Raw genomic sequence first — 19,836 nt, forward strand, 5'->3', positions numbered from 1 at the left:
AATGAAATTATTATAAATGTTATTGAATACTTTTATTTTTATCCTACATCTCACCAGATAAAAGATAAATGGGTTCAGGTATAATGACTTCTTGGGAGTGATCTTAATACATACTTTCTAAATTATTAAAAGAAAAAGTAGAATGTTGTGTTATGCCCCTAGAACTTGCTAATAGTCTCAGTGCTAATATTTTTTCAAAGGTTTTCAGGATAATTATGTTGTCCACTACTTGGCCATAATAGTGTTGGATGCATTAATTTTTTTAAAAAAAATGTGATTAAATTGTTTTCCAGGAAACATATGTTTTTCAACTTGAAAAAACAATTCTGACTCGGTATCCAAATTACCCATTTAATGTGGTTTTATTATGGGAGGCTAGTTTATTAAACTACATGTTTATACTATGGTTACTTTTTTGATCACTTTTAAACACTGAAAACCAATTTTTATACCATTCCTTATTTATTGGTGACTGTTTTATAATGTGCTATAAAAGTTTATTGTTTCTTAGCAGTTTTAATTTAATTAAAGGTTTTAATGTTAAACAATAGGGTATAGCTAACTAAGAAGATGTGTGTGTGTGTTTATGGTTTGTTTCTGTGTTTGTGTGTGTGTGTGTGTGTGAGAGAGAGAGAGAGAGGGAGAGTTTTTTCAGATAAAAGTATTGATTATAACAGTGATGGAGAACCTTTTAGAAACCAAGTGCCCAAACTGCAACCCAAAACCCACTTATGTATCATTGGGTCCCAGGTGGGCGTGGCCCATTGGGTGGGCGTGGCTGCCGTGGTAACGGCAGCCTAGGTGGGACTAAAAAGTTCAATCAGTCAATTCCAACTTTGCAAGATCTTTTTTTTTCCAGCGAGAAGTTGAAATTGGTTAATTGAGTGAACCTCTTTTTTTTTTTTTTTGCACACGGTTGAGGCCGAAAGCAAAAAGGGTTTATAAAACCCAGCTAAACTCCTAGGACTGGGGTGATGGCATGTGTGCCCACAGAGAGGGCTCTGCGTGCCACAGGTTTGCTACCACAGGATTATAAAATATATTGGGGTAGTAGACAGTTGCAGAGCAGGGTGTCTGTAGCTTTCCAAGTACAGTTCTCTCTAGTCCTAGTTAGCCTGACTAATAGTGAAGAAAATGGAAGTTACAGCTCAGCACAAGTTACTCACTTCTGCTTTGGTCTATTAAACTACTGCAAAATTAATCTGCTAAGTTTAAGCAAGTACCTCAAATACTTCTGAGCACAGAAGTGATATTTTCTGTACCTGCAAATGTGCTTAAAATTCAGCATTCTTCTTATGCAAACTCACAGATTTAACCCTGAAGAATGTTCAGTATGGTCAGGATCTCTATCCATTAAAGCAGATATAAGGGCAAGAACTCACCTGCAGGAAGTGAAGAGTATTAGTAGAAACTTAGCTCTCAACAACATATGAAGGAGCCAAGAATAATGAGGCAACCCAGCTTTTCTTTTTCATAAATAATTCTGTAAGTCCATTGGTAAGACATCTAAGTGATGACAAGTGTAAATATTAAATATTCAAAATTAACGCCTTGAAATGCTATTACTAACACATGGCAGTTATTGCTGATATTTCTCCTACACTGGTACTTTTAGTACTGAACATAATTTTCTTTGCAACAATATTTTAAGTATTTTGCTTTTCATTTCCCTGTCTAGTTCATAGCCATGGGGTTCCCATTTCTCATTCAAGTATAATCGGTCCATGCCTCCTTAATTTTTCAAAAACTTAGCAACTTTTTTACTTAAATTATCTCAGATCACCCAACTAGCAAGTTTTCTCTCTATTTTTCTGAAAGTTGCCTAACAACAGGAGGTCCGGGAGATATAAGCTTATTATAGGTTCAGCATTGCCCTTATGGCCAGCAATGAAGTGCGACTTGATTTGCAGAGCAATTTTCAGTAAGGACTATACTTCCAGTGACCAGGTAACAGTGAGCATACATCAAGTAGAGGAAGCCTATCCATTCCTGGTGCCTTACACTCTTCACAGCTCACAGTTGTTGTTGTTAGTTGCAAAGTCGTGTCCGACCCATCGCAACCCCATGGACAATGTTCCTCCAGGCCTTCCTGTCCTCCACCACGCTCCGGAGTCCATTTAAGCTCACGCCTACTGCTTCAGTGATTCTATCCAGCCACCTCATTCTCTGTCGTCCCCTTCTTCTCTTGCCCTCAGCCTTTCCCAGCATTAGGCTCTTCTCCAGTGAGTCCTTCCTTCTCATTAGGTGGCCAAAGTATTTGAGTTTCAACTTCAGGATCTGGCCTTCTAAAGAACACTCAGGGTTGATCTCCTCTAGGACTGACTGGTTTTAGCTCACAGTATCTTTCTCCAAAAAGGTAGAGAAATCATTTTGTCTGTGCAATAAGTACAGGACATTCTTTCACTGAAGCAGGGAGAACTTCATTGTTCTCACTGCATGGAAAAAGGAGCTATTCTATATCCCTTGTTACAAAAAAATGGGGCTAATTTTTATTTTTATTTTTTGGGTGGGGGGAGAAAAGCATACATGAGCTATAAGTAAATATGTTTGATGTAAAAGAATGCTTTGGCTTTACTTACAGCACTTCTTCCTATAAAAATGCATAAATGTCCATGGCAGAGTACAGTCCAGTCCAGTCCAGTCCAAGCATTTTTCTTTTGTATCAAGAGAAAGTTCTATGATAAGCAATGGCAGTAGCCTTTAGGCTTATGTACCACCCCATAGTGCTTTATAGCAATCTCTGGGCAGTTTACAATGTATTGCCCCCAACAATCTGGCTCCTCATTTTACTGACTTTAGAAAGATGGAAGGCTGAGTCAACCTTGAGCCCCATCAGGATTGAACTCCAGCCTGTGGGTAGAGTTTGCCTGCAATATTGCACTTTAACTACTGTGCCACCAGGGCTCACTGTGATGGTGATTGCTAATCTTTGTGCAAATTCAGAGACATAAAAAAGCAGCACATTACATTAGCTCCTATTATAGCCATCTCATCTTAATTGTCATCTAGTCTACATAGTTGGGAAATATTAGAAGCATAAAATGTGAATGGCAAATGGGTGTATACAGCCTCGAGTTTATGCCAAAGCATATCACATAATCCTTTTTGCATCCACTGCAGAATTTCTGCATGAGTCGTTCAGCATGGTCCGTCATTGATTAACTGAGTGCAGCAGTTCTTATCTTCTGAAATGAATAACAATTGTTTAAATGAAATACCTACATTTCTACAAGTCAGCATTACTATAAGCCACTACAATGGTATATTGCTGAATGCTGCTTGCATTTTATCTTAATCCTGAGTGTTTGTTCCAAAATAAATGTAATAAATTCTGGCACAACACCATAATTTATGATAAGGTTTTCCCCTAAATACAATGCTAGCCCATCATACTTCTTATTTGTCTGTTAGTGTTGGGATTCACAGCAAGTTGATAATATTAGAAATATCAACTTATGGGCAGAATCTGAAATGTTTTTTTAAATATTGTGGCAGGTCATTTGTGGTTGAAAGTTTTCTTCAGTAAAGGTTAGGATTTCTCCAAGTTTGGTTTGCCCGAGGAGACAATTATGTGCAATAGCAGTCAAAAGCATATTCAATGAAAGTAAAAGATGTCCTATTAGGTAAAATATTTCCGTTTAACCCAAATTTCTCTTTCTGATTTAAAATCATACAGAAATAAATTATTGGCCAATTAAAATACGGATTAGCTATTTCAAAGACATAAAACTTTTTCTCACAAATTACAATGTTTCAGTTTCTTGGCAGTACTGAAGTGGAGCAGCCCAAAGGTACAGAGGTCGTAAGAGATGCTGTGAGAAAACTTAAGGTAAGGACATTTTTAAAATACAATATTTATTTATTTATTTATTTATTTATTTATTTATTTATTTATTTATATATATGTCTAGGTGGTAAGTGTGTGTCTGTAACTGAAGTACATTGTAAGATCCAATGTGAGTCGGTCACTGGGACCACAGGTTTATTTTTCCAAGTTTTTGAATTTGTGCTGGAGCCCATTTTCAGAGAAACTCTCTTTCTCTCTCCAGAATGGAGACACATTCTGGAGACAGAGAAGTTTATTTATTTATTTATTATTTAGATTTATATACCGCCCTTTCCCGGAGGACTCAGGGCGGTTTACAGGATATTTAAAAGAAAATCAATACAAAAGTTAAAACAATTAAAAAAGATTAAATGAAACCCTGAGAGAAAATAAAAAAACCCAGTTAAAATTAAAATTAAAAATTCTCAGCCTGGGCCAGAGAGCTCGAAGAGCCAGGTCTTCAGGTCCCCGTGGAATGAACGGAGGTTCATTCTAAAGTTCCCAGAGGATGAACTTTAGAACAATTCTGAAAGCTTGGAAGAATAAACCTTTGATCCCAGTGACCGACTCATATTGGATGCTACAATACTATCCTTGGAGATAATCCTTGGATCTACCTTTATTCTCAAAGTACATTGTGTTCACTTTCAAAATATTAACACTGGATTTTGTAATAGTGTAGGTATGTTCACAGCCCTTATTTAAACTCTGGAATCACCAAATCTCTGTTTTGTTTTGTTTTTTACTCTCTCTGCCCCAACATACAGGAAAACCTACTAATAAAGCAAAGTTCATTGGAGCAAATAGGATCAAATAAGAATTCTTCCTTCCAATAGAAATATCTCAGTTAGGACTCTGGGCAAGAATGGTGATTGAAATCTCTGTTATTCGCTCCATCTGAAATTACCCCACCCCATGCCTACATTGGAAATTCATACACAATCCCTCTTTTTGTGAATAGCATTGCATCTGTTTAGTTCCTCTAATATGGATGTACTTTAATGATGTGGACAAAATTCAATATGGGGAAGGGATCATATATTCCACATTCTTGGAAGGAATAAATTCGGTATATAAATCTAATAAAATAAAAATAAATAAATAATGTAATTTGATCCCAGACAGCAGCTAGAGAAGCTATAAAAAGGGATTCATCTTTTGCCTTTTCAGCTATTTTTCATCTCCCGTTTCTTCCTCTTCCTGACACTCTTCTAAGGATTCCTACTGAAAAGCAATAACTGAGCTGGGGATCAAATTGCAGAGTCTGGCCATCTTTATAAACCTAAATTATTTCCCCATATAACAGTGGGTAAAAGTCTGGGCAAAAAAATAATTTATTTTAAACCTTCTATTAAAATCATCAATGAACATCACACTATCCACCTTCTAAGCTAAAGTTACCTACCTTTAAAAATGAAAGCTTTGCTGTGGATAATTTACAGTATTGGTATAATATCGTATAATATTCCTCTATATTTCTAAAATATATTTTCTGAAAATGAATTTAATTTCTCAGGGGCCTGAGAAGTTCTTTCCTCTGTTAGGAAGCTCCTGTGTGCCTCTCAGAGGAAGAGGTATGAATTTTTCAGACTCAGTAAGGTGTACTTCTGTCTGAGGTCAATGAGCTCTGTCATTGGAAGCCTACTCTTAGTTATCTTGGGATCATTGTTATATCAGACATCTCATAAATGCGAGTCCCTTAGGGTGCAATTATTTGTGAAAGAATCGAATTCTTCTCCTACATGAGCTATCGGAGAGAAATCTACTTTGATTTTTATAGTCTGAAAGGGAACATAGCAAAGCACTATTTTGGTGGAGATAGTGGATAGAATATGGAGTGCCTACTGTTGAGCAATTGATTTCTGCAGCCTGTTTATCACTTGAAAAAAATAACCATGGGAATTTTTATAGATAAAACAACTTATGATGTCAGGATATTAGCCTTCAAGCTAAGTGCTTCAAAACCACCTTTGTTTGTAGTAATTTTAATGGACACACAACAAAACAACCCTAATACTGTTATTCATATATAAATCCTTTCTAAATTATACTGTGTTAGTATTTCAGCTTAGGCATTCAGGAATATAAGCAAGCATCCCCAACAATGGAAAATTCTTTTTAACATCCGTAAGTCACTTTTTATAGATCTGCAATTATTATTCCAATAATCAAATCCATAATCCGATAACCCGGGTTTTTTGTATCTATTAGATAAATGTAGATCCAGCTTATTGTTGGAAATGTGGATTTCAAAAATGCAGCACTGATGCTTATGATGTAGTCTTGTGCCGTAGTGGCTCCTTTTTGGCTAGCAGTTATTTTAAAAATTAGTTTTGATTTGGAAAATTGTTTGGCTTTTGTAGATGGACATGGGATTTTTTTCCCTTACGCCAGACATGTCAAACACAAGGCCCGGGGGCCAGATCCGGCCCGCGAAGTGGTTTCATGCGGCCCGCGAAGCCATCCTGGAAACAGTGAGGGAACGGTCCCCACTGCCTTGGCCCTGGCCCAGAGACCCTCCTCCTGCCAGAGACCCTCATATCTGTCCCACTCCTGCCCAGGCCCCCATAAGGCACCCTTGATGTGAATGATGTAGATCTGGCCACGCCCACCCAGTAGGACATACACACTCTAGCCACGCCCACCCAGTAGGCCACGCCCACCCTGGCCATACCCACCCGGCCCCTTGAGGGCAACCACAATGCTGATGCAGCCCTCAATGAAATCGAGTTTGACACCCCTGCCCTACGCTATATACTGATAACGGCAGGATAAAGAAAATGTCCATTGCTTACTTTTTCAGTGGCAAAAAGATTGGTTGCAAAGATGAATGACATATATTCTCTGTCAATATAAAGTTGACTGAAGAGCTTTCAAGGGGAACGTCAGCAAGATTCTGCTCATGGAAACATCCTCTTGACTGTTCTTCTATTCTAGCCTTCTCTTTTGAATATCTTGTTTCCTGTGCTCCCTTTTACTTATTTATTTTTCTCCCTACTCAGTCTACCTGATAATGTAAACAAATTTCTTGTAAAATGTTATATAAGCATACGTATAGAACTAACTGAATAGTTTCCAAGTGATGAATATACAGGTCAATTCTTTGTTTTTCTCTTTTTTTTCCATTTTGCAAACAGTTAAAAACACTGAAAGGTCATAATTACAATATAGTAAATAATCATTAAGGGACGCAGTGGCTCAGTGGGTTAGGACGCTGAGCTTGTCGACCTGTTACTCGTCCCAGCTTCTGCCAACCTAGCAGTTCAAAAGCACGTAAAAAATGCAAGTAGAAAAATAGGGACCACTACGGTGGGAAGGTAACAGCATTCAGTGCGCCTTTGGTGTCTAGTCATGCCAGCCACATGATCACAGAGACGTCCTCGGACAAGTGCTGGCTCTTCGGCTTTGAAACGGAGATGAGCACCGGCCCCTAGAGTCGGAAACAACTAGCACACATGTGCGGGGGAACCTTTACCTTTACCCTTAAATAATCATTTATTTCAAAACCCTAAAGGTTAATTGTGTGGCATGCAGTTGAAGCAACACCTGCTGCAGGTTTTAAAAAGTTTTATGTATCTGTCATTAACCTCTATTTGTGGCACAATAATCTGTCAGGTTTAGGGAAGATTGTCCAAAGGGAAAGGGATCGTAAGAGAGAAGATCCTTTTGCAGGCTCCTACTTCATCCATCCTAGAGGAAGGGGATTTACACCATGTCAGCTTTGCTCATTTGTATCCGGTGGGCAGCTTCTATAAGATAGATAAGTCATACAAAGTTTTAGAAGTAATTATCGGCTTCCTGAGGTGGTCTCGGAAGCAAATGTATAACATGATCACAAATTGCAACATCATACTGTACAATCATGGTGACCTACAATAGCAGTTGTGGCAGTCTCAGTTGCCATTGTTAGGCAAATCCCATGGGGTGGCAGCACCCCATGGTCATGTGATCACCACTTGTGAGCTCCTGCCAACTCCCATTGCCTTTGCTTGTCAGAAGCCAGGAGTTCAGTTTCCAAATACTGATCGCATGATCACATGACGTTGTGACGGTCCTAGTTGCAAGCCGATTTCCAAGCACTCAAAACATTACTATGGGGATGCTGCAACAGACACAGTTACAAAGAAGTAAATCCCCTCATTCAGTGCCATCATAACTGTGAACGGTCACTGAATGAGGTGGTACATCTAGAGTCAGTGATGTACCTCTTCAGGAAAGCTTCTGAATCACCAGCTCACATGTCTTGTCAGGATTAATTCTAAACCTCTTTCTCCCCAAACTCCCAAGCTTTGAAACAGTAGGTCAACATTTGTAGGGTACTCTGTTAAATTTTTCATTCCCTGGAACAGGGCTATGCAACCTTGGCTCTTATATGACTCGTAGATTTCAACTCCCAGAATTCCTGAGCCAGCTATGCCATGTTGCTGCCGGTCTTGCTATCCCACGTGGGGTGTGTGTGTCTGTGCTGACGAAAGGGATGTCTTGTGGCTGCGAGGCTGGAGGTGCTGGTGGGGGGAGGGGGTTGGCACTAATCTACAACCTGGTTGCGTCCATCAAAGCCAGAATGCACTCAGCCTTAAATCCACGGGGCAGCCCCACCCCGCCACCTAGGTGCGCGTGCAAGTGGAGTGCGACGTCCCTGCTGGCTGTCTTGCCCTGCAGGCTGACTTCAGCCAGGATGCCGGCACTGGCCGCCTCCTGTATGCACACCCGGGGGGCAAGACAGAGGCGGCGGGGCAGTTCCTTGCTGGTTCCAGTGGATCTTAGTCTGAGCGTGTTCTGCCTTTGATGGATGCAACCAGGTTGTAGATCAGTGCCAACCCCCCTACCAGCACCTCCAGCCTCTCAGCCACTAGGCATCCCTTTCAACGGGACCACCCTGCCTGCCCACATGGTATAAGAATGGCCAGCAGCAGCATATTAGTGCCGGCAATCTCTCCCCCTCCCATCACCCCTTCCTGAGCGCAGGGGAAGGAAAGAGATGAGAAGGTGAACAGAGGGAGGAAGGAAGAGAGGGTGGGAGGGAGGAAGGAACAAAGGAAGGAACAGGGAAAAAGTAATGGAGGGTGAGAGGAAGGAAGGAACAGAGGAAGGTAGGGAGAGTGGGAGGAGAGAAAAAGGGAGGGAGGAAAGAAGGAACGGAGGAAGGAATGGAGGGTGAGAGGGAAGAAGGAAGGAACAGAGGAAGGAAGGGAGGGAGGGTGGGGGGGACCATGTCCCAGTGTGCGCCCCAGTCCCGTCCTCCTCTGCCGAAGACTTTCAGATCTGCCCCAGTCCTGCCCAGGCACCCCTGAAGTGAGTAATGTCGACCTGGCCACGCCCACCCAGTAGGCCACGCCCACCCTGGCCACGCCCACCCGGCCCCCTGATGTAGCCCTCAATGAAATTGAGTTTGACACCCCTACTTTAAATGGAATAATAGTGACCTAAATGAAAGTGCTGGTGGTATTCATAAAACTATTACACTTTTGTAACAACTCTTTTGAAACCCATTTGGATAACTTTGGGCCAGTCACTCTCTCTAAGCTCAGTCCACCTCGCAGGGGTATTGTTGTGGGAAAAATAGGAGGATAATGAGTATTATGTAGGTTGGCTGCCTTGAGTTACTTATAAAAATAATGAAGGCTATATATAAAATAAAAACAAAGAAGATCTACATTTGGGCAGTAAACCCAGATGCTTGGGTTATACTAGACAGTGTATATTTTTTAAGAAGAAGGTGTCTGTTGTTCTAATAACAAAATTGAATCTCAAATATTATGGAACTTTTCTTGTATGTGTTTGAAATCTACGGGCCAATTTATATTTGGCAATACTTGTATCCATGGCTGCATGGCTGGAAGAGCACAGAAATTGGGGAAAGGATATGTAAAGATTTGAACTGTTATCTTAAACTTTGGAGTTAATAATCTTGGACCTGGGGATGCAACTGAAGAAAAAAGCACAAAAATTTGGTTTGTGTTACAAGCCAATTAGAAAATAAGAGGAAATTTCAATTAAATTAAAAGCATAGAACTCTATTAATAGAAGGGAATTAATTATAGTTCTACGGTCAATTTAAATGTTTTATCATTTTTTACCTTTTTAAAAACTGTTTAGTGCTTTTGGACTTTTTATCCACTTAAAACACTTGTTTCAATAAAAGGCCATGATGCTTCAAAGAGCTGAACGCATATCAAGAGATGCTTACATGTTCTTCACTTCTGTTAAAATGGCTGTGAAATTTTGCCTTTGCTGAAGCATTGTTCAGTTGTGAGTGCATTATGTTTATAATTAGGGATGCCATAATCCCTTATAATTAATTTAATTCCACAGTCAGAGATAAACAAGTTAAATATATAAAAATGTGATGTTTCCCTCATTTACACTGTGCATTTTTATTTTTACCAGTAGGTGGGGCTGGCGTTCCACAGCAAAAAAGAGTCTCAGGGAAAAAGTTTTTTCAATTTCTTTACCAAATTTTAATTTATCTCTAATAATCAGCATTTCAGTTACTATATTGCACCAGCCATTGCTTGGTTCCTTGAAAAGTTTCTTTGCATAATCTATAATCCTTCTGCTGCAATATTCAGCTTTACTTGAAATACTTTCTATTTTTTGTATACATAGATTTTTTTTCCTATGTATTAAACAGAGCATAAATCATAAAAATCAGGGGGCCATAGATGGTCAGAGTGTAGTAGTTCCATAAGTGTTTCCAAAGTACATCTTTCTGAAATAATATTTTCCATAATTTTAAATATTAAATACCTGAAACAGGATATCTAAAATTGGCTTTTTAAAATATGTCAAGTGAAGTCTACCCCAGTCATAAATCAGAGAGATTGTTTGGCTGCAGGTGATAAGTTTGAATGTTTGGAAAAGGACACAATGGCACATGGTCTAGCCCACAGATTTAGCCCAGTTAAAGGGATACATTTTCAATCTAGCACAGGTATAGACAAACTGGAATTCTCCAGATGTTTTAGACCACAGACTCCATCACCTTTCTGGGGCTGTTGAGAAATGTAATCCAAAATAGCTGAAGGAAACTTGATTACCTCTAATTTCTTTCTGTTTGCTGTTTTGCTGTTCTGCTATCATTCAGAAACAACTTTCAGAAATGGGAGGCCTGCTGATATGTTGCATTCCCTCCCTTTTCCAAATGATTTTCTTTTTCTTTGCAGTATCAAAGACGTCGGTAACATTTGTGCATGTTGTTTTACTTTCCACTACTTAAGGGAAAGGCTGAGAAAATAAATCAACTTCAAAAGATAATTAGAAACAATGGAACAGGATCACTAATAATAATTTGGCATCAGTTGTAACATCAACTTTTCTTTGTTGGTAATTAATATAGGATGTTATAACATCTATGACATTAGAACATTTTTCTACTTTATTAAATTTTGGGAAACATTTTCTACAATAGAACTTTGCCAGTACAATCTTTCTTATATACCAGACTATAAAGATACATTTGTTGTTGTACTGTTCCACCACAACTCAACAATTGGTCTAAGCCCAATTCTAAGCATAAGAAAGTAAATACATCACTGATTAATTAGTAAATTACATAGATTGTGTTACAAACTAAAAGAAAACTCTGGTGACTATGGAGATGGTCTTAAAGTTGGAATTCAAAAGTCTAGGTAAACACAGGTTGTCCCTGGAAGGGAGAAATAAGTGGGAAAGAAACTCAAGATTGTCCCACCTTGATTTTCTTTTTCTTTTTTTGGGGGGAGGGGGAGAGAGAGAGAGAGAAAATCGCTATCAGGTTGCAAGATTGTGTTGTTATACTCTTTAACAGAGTTCGAATAATTTCCTGGTGTGGCCAACCTCCCTTCTCTCAAGTATCATCTACGGGGTCCTTGGAGGCATGGCTTCTCTGTAGCTACCAATGCCTTTGAAATAGTCTCCCACTTGAGATTAGGGGACCCTACTCTTTTACCCTTTCAGAAGGTCACGAAGATCTGTCTCTTCCTGCAAGCATGGGGCCAGGATGGGATTAAGTCAAGTGTAATGTATCTTGTTATGGTTTCCTGATGGGAAGACTACAATATATAATATGTTTTTATTGATTGCTAAGACTCTTATAGATGCCTAGGATCACTATGAGGTAGGCAGACATAGAAGTTCTTTAAATTAAAAAAAACCTGGAAAAGCTGACATATTAGAGCTAACAAATTATCTGTTATAAATTCTGTTGAAGTTCTGATTGATCTGAAGAACATAGAAATGGCCTGACAATCGTTTCTTCTCTCTAGTAGATCTTGATTGGCTCCTTAATATCCCAGCAATATCTGACTTACTTCTATATAGACATTCTCATCTATTGCCAAGATTATATTCACAAGGATTACCTATCCAGAGTGCAAGGGGAGGTCTCCCATTCTCTCCTTTTTCTGGAGACACTTCGCCAACCAGAATTTACTGTTTGGCTCCTGATCTCTAAGTATAAGAAAACTTAGTATAAATATATACTAAGCGCCTGCCCTCTGGAACCAGCTGCCGGTGGAGCTGCCCCCGACCTCCGATCATTCCGCCGGGGCCTGAAGACCTGGCTTTTTCAGCTCTCGGGCCCAGACTGAGGAAGAATTTTTAATTTGGGGTTTTTAACTGACTACAGGGTTAATTTAATACTTTTTAATTTGTTCTTAATTTTTGTATTTTGGATTTTTAATTCCCTGTAAACCGCCCTGAGTCCTCAGGGAATAGGGCGGTATATAAATATAACTAAATAAATAAATAAATAAATATTGGAATAAACAGAAAAGCAGAATAGAAGTTATATCAGAAGTAAAAAAAAATGACAATTGAAATCTGGCTAATCCCAAAATAAGGGAAACTGCTAATTGATTGTACTGTAAGAACGTAATATGAGTAAGAACTTTAAAAAATAATTATTTTTCTCTGATTTTCAGTTTGCAAGACATATTAAGAAATCTGAAGGCCAAAAAACACCAAAAGTTGAGTTACAGATTTCCATATATGGCGTAAAGATTCTAGATCCAAAAACAAAGGTAAGAGTCTTCTTATTTTAATTTACCCCTTAAAATTCTAGCCAAGGTAAAATAACTTGTGCCATAATGTGGTTACAACTATATCTTTTTTATTGTCATCCAGTAACTTGTCGTTTGTTTTAAGATATTTTTTCAAAATGAAATAAAAGTTCAGATATCTGATATGAAATCATTTTTGTTTCTTTCAGAAAATGAATAAATATGCAGCATTCTATAATTGATTACTAGAATACTCTTGAGTTGTTGTTGTTATTGTTGTTGTTGTTGTTGTTGTTGTTGTTGTTATTATTATTATTATTATTATTATTATTATTATTATTATTATTATTATTATATACTCCCCTATCTCATTTTCATGTCTACAGTCAAAACACAAGTCAAATCATAATCTTCTACAATTAGAAATAATTTAAAAATTAAAAGCTACCTTTAAAAACAATAACAAAAAAACAGAGAAAGGTCTATATGCAATTTAACCATTTAATGGGCTCCATACTTCCTTGCGATTCCCACGCCTGATTGCACATTCAACTTTTACTGTAAAAAAACAATGGTGATTAATAGAAGGTAGAGTCCTACATCTGAAAGCAGTCAACATGTAAACCACTACCTGAAATGCTGCTATAGTCAAGGCTGTTTATAAGGCATTGGTAATAAGCAGTTTCATATTTTTTCTAAAAGGGTAACCAAAATACTTATTTTGATTACTTTATAAATGGGTTTAACTGGGATGACATATTTTAATATTCTGCAATATTTTACATTTTACATTGAAAAGTTATGTAAGTTGGGAAAATATAATGTATAGTAATAACTATATAATTATTAACGCAGGAATTTTAGTATCATAGAGCAAAAGAATCCTGTGAGCAGAATTGAATCTTCTCAAGTATCTATAACTGAGCCCTAGTAGCGCAGTGGTTAGAATGCAGTACTGCAGGCTACTTCTGCTGACTGCCAGCTGCCAGCAGTTTGGCAGTTCAATTCTCACCAGCTCAAGGTTGACACAGCCTTTCATCCTTCTGAGGTCGGTAAAAAGAGGACCCAGATTATTGGGGTCAATATGCTGACTCTGTAAACTGCTTAGAGAGGGCTGTAAAGCACTATGGAGTGTTATATAAGTCTGTGCTATTGCTATTGCTATAATGGAATATGTTGTGTTTTTGTTTCCTTGACTTATGAAACTGAAAATTAGATCCAGATTACCTTTGCAATTGTACCTAACAATGCAGCTGGAGTAACATTGACATCCACAGCTTCTGCTGTTTTCATTAGGACAAAAGCAGAGTTGTTACAGTACAATCCTGTTTTCATCAGACTGACCATTTGACTCTGTGCAGACACCACTGTGCACAAAAATATATAAACTCATATTAAAATCAGTATTGAGGACTACAAGAATAAAACATATTCTGTTTTGTTGTTTATTAAGAGGACTTTGCTTCATCCTGGGCGTCTTGAATAAATAGTATTCAGCAGTCAAAATGTAATTCCAAGTGGTAATTGCACAGTTGTTATTTGCAGGAAGTCCAGCACAACTGCCAGCTCCACAGGATATCATTTTGTGCTGATGACAAAACTGACAAAAGAATATTCACTTTCATATGCAAAGATTCTGAATCAAATAAACACTTGTGTTATGTCTTTGACAGTGAAAAATGTGTAAGTACACATAGATTTTTAAAGTGGTTGAATTTGTTGTTCTTTTATATTGAAAGCTTGTCTTCCCCCCACTGCATTTTTTGTGAGAGCCCCCCCTTTGCAAAATAGTAACTAAAATAAATTGATGGTTGTTCTTTTTATTTTCTCTTTGCTTTCAATTTATATTGTTCTATGCCAAGGGACGCGGTGGCTCAGTGGGTTAGGACGCTGAGCTTGTCGATCAGAAGTTCGGCAGTTTGGCGGGTCGAATCCCGAGTGCCGCGTAACAGAGCGAGCGCCTGTTACTCGTCCCAGCTTCTGCCCACCTAGCAGTTCGAAAGCACGTAAAAATGCAAGTAGAAAAATAGGGACCACTACGGTGGGAAGGTAACAGCGTTCCGTGCGCCTTTGGTGTCTAGTCATGCCAGCCACATGACCACAGAGACGTCCTCGGACAAACGCTGGCTCTTCGGCTTTGAAACGGAGATGAGCACCGGCCCCTAGAGTCGGAAACGACTAGCACGCAAGTGCGGGGGAACCTTTACCTTTTTTATGCCAATATAGTTCATACAGATATGTTTGAATAGCATAGAATCAGTCCAATGTTATTGCATTGAATGAAAGTGATACATAACTTAAAGTTGATTGTGCCAGGAAATGTGTCAGGGAACATTCCAAATGGATACACAAATTAACTTCTAGAATGAACATAGCCTTGGTGGAGCAGTGGGCTAATGCCTCCTTAAGTAACACCAGCTGCCTGCAATTAGTGCAGGTTCGCATCCCACCAGGCTCAAGGTTGACTCAGCCTTCCATCCTTCCGAGGTAGGTAAAAGGAGGACCCAGATTGTTGGGGGCAATTAAGCTGACTTTGTAATAATGCCGCTTCGGGGGTGGGGCGAAAGCCCTAATAAGCAGCCATATACATAGAATGAAGGCTACTGCTAAGCACATTGGTTTGTGCTTAAATTGTAAGCCGCCCTGAGTCTTCGGAGAAGGGCAGGATATAAATGGGATTAAAATAAAAAATAAAAAAAATAAAAATAACATAGAGCTAACCAGTTGTAATGTTCTGATGTGTTCCTTAACATTATATAGATGATGAATCTATATGAGCCTTTATTCTTTGCAACATTACCATTGCATGCTAATGGTAAGACTTGTTTTATCTCAAGGCAGAAGAGATCACTTTAACTATTGGCCAAGCATTTGACCTTGCTTACAGAAAATTCCTAGAATCAGGAGGAAAGGACGTTGAAACACGGAAACAGATTGCTGGATTACAGAAAAGAGTAAGTTCCATAGTCTGTCTCAGTTTAACAAACGTCTTATGTAGGGTTGTTTGTTTTTTTTTAAAAAAGAAACACTGTTATTGCTCTTTATTATACGGAATAAAAATCTTACTGATTTTATAGGACATTTATTAATGGAATGCATATAATTACAAATCCCATTCATAGTAACTTAAGTTGTATGCGATTTATTTAAATGGATTCAGCTGAATTATTGAAGTGAAACTTTAAGTGTTATGGCTGTAGAAATACGGCTCTCTCAGAGAAAAACTGTAAACCAGAAAATGGGGAACAGAGTAACTTGACAAAAATTAAAACAAAAATGGAAATGAGAAACCAGTGTGGTTTTTCACTGTAGGAAATAGGGGAATAATCTGTTTGCATAAAACAACAACAATATGGCTAAATTTTAACTTGCATGCAGAATGAATTGTATCTAATTCTTGTCCTTCTGCTGATAGAAGCTTCTTCAACTCATTGGGGGAAGACGTAGCTTTGATCATTCTCATTCTTGCCTACAACCTTCTGTATTTTTCCAAATCTGCCTCAGGAGACTAGGGAACTTGGAAGAAAAACTGGAAAATGTGTCTTCCTGTCTGAACGTTCCAGCAACAAAAAGGATCCCAATAAGATTAAAAACTGAGGGTTTCTGTTAACTTTGCTGAACGTGTTTATGTATCTATTTTGTGTACACATTGGTTGTATGGGAAGCCATTGGTGAATAAGATATGTATGTATATATGTGATAAAGCTGTATTATGGAAATAAGTCTGTTACCCATTTCTAGGTAACTTAAAATATACTTCCTTTTAATCAATGCAGTCAATTAATATTGCAGGGGTTTTTTTCCCATCATACAAGATAAGTTAATAATAATAAGTTGGAAGGGACCTTGGAGGTCATCTAGTCCAACCCCGTGCTCAGGCAGGAAACCCTATACCATTTCAGGCAAATGGCTGGCCAGTCTCTTCTTAAAAACTTCCAGTGTTGGAGCATTCACCACTTCTGGAGGCAGGTTGTTCCACTGGTTAATTGTTCTAACTGTCAGGAAGTTTCTCCTTAGTTCTACGTTGCTTCTCTCCTTGACTAGTTTCCATCCGTTGCTTCTTGTCCTGCCTTCAGGTGCTTTGGAGAATAGCTTGACTCCCTCTTCTTTGTGGCAGCCCCTGAGATATTGGAACACTGCTATCATGTCCTCCCTCGTCCTTCTCTTCATTAAACTACACATACCCAATTCCAGCAACCGTTCCCTATATGTTTTAGCCTCCAGTCCCCCAATCATCTTTGTTGCTCTTCTCTGTACTCTTTCTAGAGTCTCGACATCTTTTTTACATATACAAATATGATAAAATTTTGGGACTCTTTTAGTGATGGTGATGTAAACACCAGAAATACATCTTGCTTTTGTAGACTTATTTGCTAAATAAATTAGAAATTAGACTACTGCAACACTCTCTACATGGGGCTGCCCTTGAGGACCACCCGGAGGCTTCAGCTGGTGCAGAATGCAGCCGCGCGAGTCGTGATGGGGGTCTCCCGATACTCCCATGTAACACCTCTACTCCGCGAGCTGCATTGGCTTCCGGTTGCCCTTCGGGTGAGATTCAAGGTGCTGGTGATGACCTATAAAGCCCTAAATGGCATGGGTCCGGGATATTTGAGGGAACACCTGCTGCCGGCATCAAGCTCCCTTCGTCCAGTGCGCTCCCACAGGGAGGGTCTTCTCAGGGTGCCGGCGGTTAAAGATTGCCGGCGGGTAACACCCAGGGGTAGGGCCTTCTCAGTGGGTGCGCCTGCCCTGTGGAACCAGCTGCCTGCGGAGCTTAGGACTGCCCCTGACCTCCGTTCATTCCGCCGGGACCTGAAGACCTGGCTCTTCGAGCTCTCTGGCCCAGGCTGAGAATTTTTTTTTTAATTTTAATTTTAACTGGGTTTTTTTTATTTTTCTCAGGGTTTTATTTAATCTTTTTAAATTTGTTTTAACGTTTGTATTGATTTTCTTTTAAATGCCTTGTAAACCGCCCTGAGTCCTTCGGGAAAGGGCGGTATATAAATCTAAATAAATAAAAATAAATATAAATGCTGTGTTCCATGATGAATTATTTTCATAGGCTTATTCAGTCTAGTTCTGATAATGTATGCATTTTTCCTACTTTGACACTTTTTTCTCAGATTTTTCTGATACATGAATATTTTTTTTCAGATTAATGAATTAGAAACAGAAAATCTAGAGCTAAAAAACAAGGTGCAAGATTTGGAGAACCAGCTGAGAATAACCCAAGTACATACATTGCCAGTAAGTACACTGAGCAAAAATGTTTCTCTTCGCAATTTATGTTTCTATTTTTGATTTTAGTTTTATTTCAGTCATAGAACTATAACATAAAAAAGAGAAATATTTATTAAATTCATTAAATTTATTATGCTGCTCATCTCTCTCTAAAAAGCGACTCTGAGTGGCACCTTTATTACTTTATAAATAACTCAAGTTGGCTAAGATACCTAATATTCCTTCTTTCTCCTTTTTACCCCCACAAAATGACAACCTTGTGAGGTGAGTTGGACTGAGAGAGACTGGCTGGCCCAAAGTCACTCAGTTGGTTTCATGCCTAAAGTGGGACTAGAACTCATCGTCTCCTGCTTTCATTAATAATAGCCAGGTAATCCCCGAGTTATGAGCGTTCACATAATGCTCATTCAAAGTTATGTGATGAGCATCCCCTAGTGCACGGGTAGGCAACCTAAAACACTCAAAGATCCACTTGGACCCGTTTCCCACTGAAAAGAAAACAGTGGGAGCCACAAAACCCTTTTGACATCTAAAATGAAGATAACCCTGCATAACCCTGCTTTCGCCCAGGTTCGCCTGGTGCGCCAGTTGCGGCCCTATCTAAGCCGGGATGACTTATGCACGGTCACTCACGCGCTCATGACCTCTCGTCTGGACTACTGCAACGCTCTCTACATGGGGCTGCCCTTGAGGACCACCCGGAGGCTCCAACTGGTACAGAATGCAGCCGCGAGAGTTGTGTTGGGAGTCTCCCGATACTCCCATGTTACACCTCTGCTCCGTGAGCTGCATTGGTTACCAGTTGTCTTCCGGGTGAGATTCAAGGTACTAGTAATGGTGTTTAAGGCCCTACATGGCAGGGGTCCGGAGTACCTTAGGGAGCACCTACTGCCGGCATCAACTTCCCTTCGCCCTGTACGCTCCCACAGAGAGGGCCTCCTCAGGGTGTCACCGATCAGAGAATGTCAATTGGTGGCCCCCAGGGAGAGATCCTGTGGGCGCCCCGGAGCTATGGAATCAGCTACCGGTTGAGCTCCGGATGGCGCCCGATCTTCGCTCCTTTCGTCGCGATCTAAAGACATTCTTATTCGAACAAGCCGGCCTGGCCTGATGGCGGATGGGTGGGGGTTTTTATTGTGTTTTAATATTTGCATTTACTGTTTTTAGTGGGCATATATTTAATTCCTTTTTTAACTTTTGTAACTTTGTATTTTTTATTCTTGCCCTGTTCACCGCCCTGAGTCCTTCGGGAGAAGGGCGGTATATAAATATTATTAAATAAATAAATAAATAAATAAATAAATATTGTTTTTACCTTTATGCTATGTATAAAAAAACCTATAGTGTGCTGCATTTATGAAATCAATGAACTGCTACAAAGAAAACAAATTTTTATTTCTGCATGCAACAAAAGCATTTTGAACTCCAAAAAAAAAAGACATTGGGTCGAAGGTTACTTTCAAATAAAATACTCAAATGTCTATTTGAGTCCTCCTCGTATTTATGAAATAAAAAGCCGGTGCAAACTATAAAAATTACAAACGGAAAAATAGAAAAGAAAAAAAATTGCAGAGGAAAAAAAGAAAAAGAACTCAATTTGATAAGTGTATATTTTCCTGGAATGTCAGTAAGAGATATTAGTGAAATTCATTTTATCTCTAAGTGAAGAAGGCACATCATTTGTTCCACTTATGAGCTGCAACATGCTTAAATAATTCTAAAAATGAGCTGAGAGAAATGGTGTTTCATTCATGCAAGTTTCATTTGTAATTAGCAGTTGTTATC

At 39.0% G+C, this 19,836-nt stretch overlaps 1 protein-coding gene across 1 annotated transcript in view; it reads left to right on the forward strand.

Annotated features, from left to right (window-relative positions):
• GULP1 (GULP PTB domain containing engulfment adaptor 1) overlaps positions 1-19,836 on the forward strand; it is a 149,172-nt gene that overhangs the window by 116,149 nt on the left and 13,187 nt on the right. The window contains exons 5-9 of the mRNA XM_083350525.1: positions 3,758-3,829; positions 12,730-12,828; positions 14,353-14,490; positions 15,645-15,761; positions 17,965-18,057. Of these exons, the coding sequence (XP_083206651.1) occupies positions 3,758-3,829; positions 12,730-12,828; positions 14,353-14,490; positions 15,645-15,761; positions 17,965-18,057 (519 nt within the window). The remainder of the gene's footprint in view (positions 1-3,757; positions 3,830-12,729; positions 12,829-14,352; positions 14,491-15,644; positions 15,762-17,964; positions 18,058-19,836) is intronic.

The sequence above is a fragment of the Vipera ursinii genome, assembly GCF_947247035.1.
Source record: "Vipera ursinii genome assembly, chromosome: 1".
Lineage (NCBI taxonomy): Eukaryota > Metazoa > Chordata > Lepidosauria > Squamata > Viperidae > Vipera > Vipera ursinii.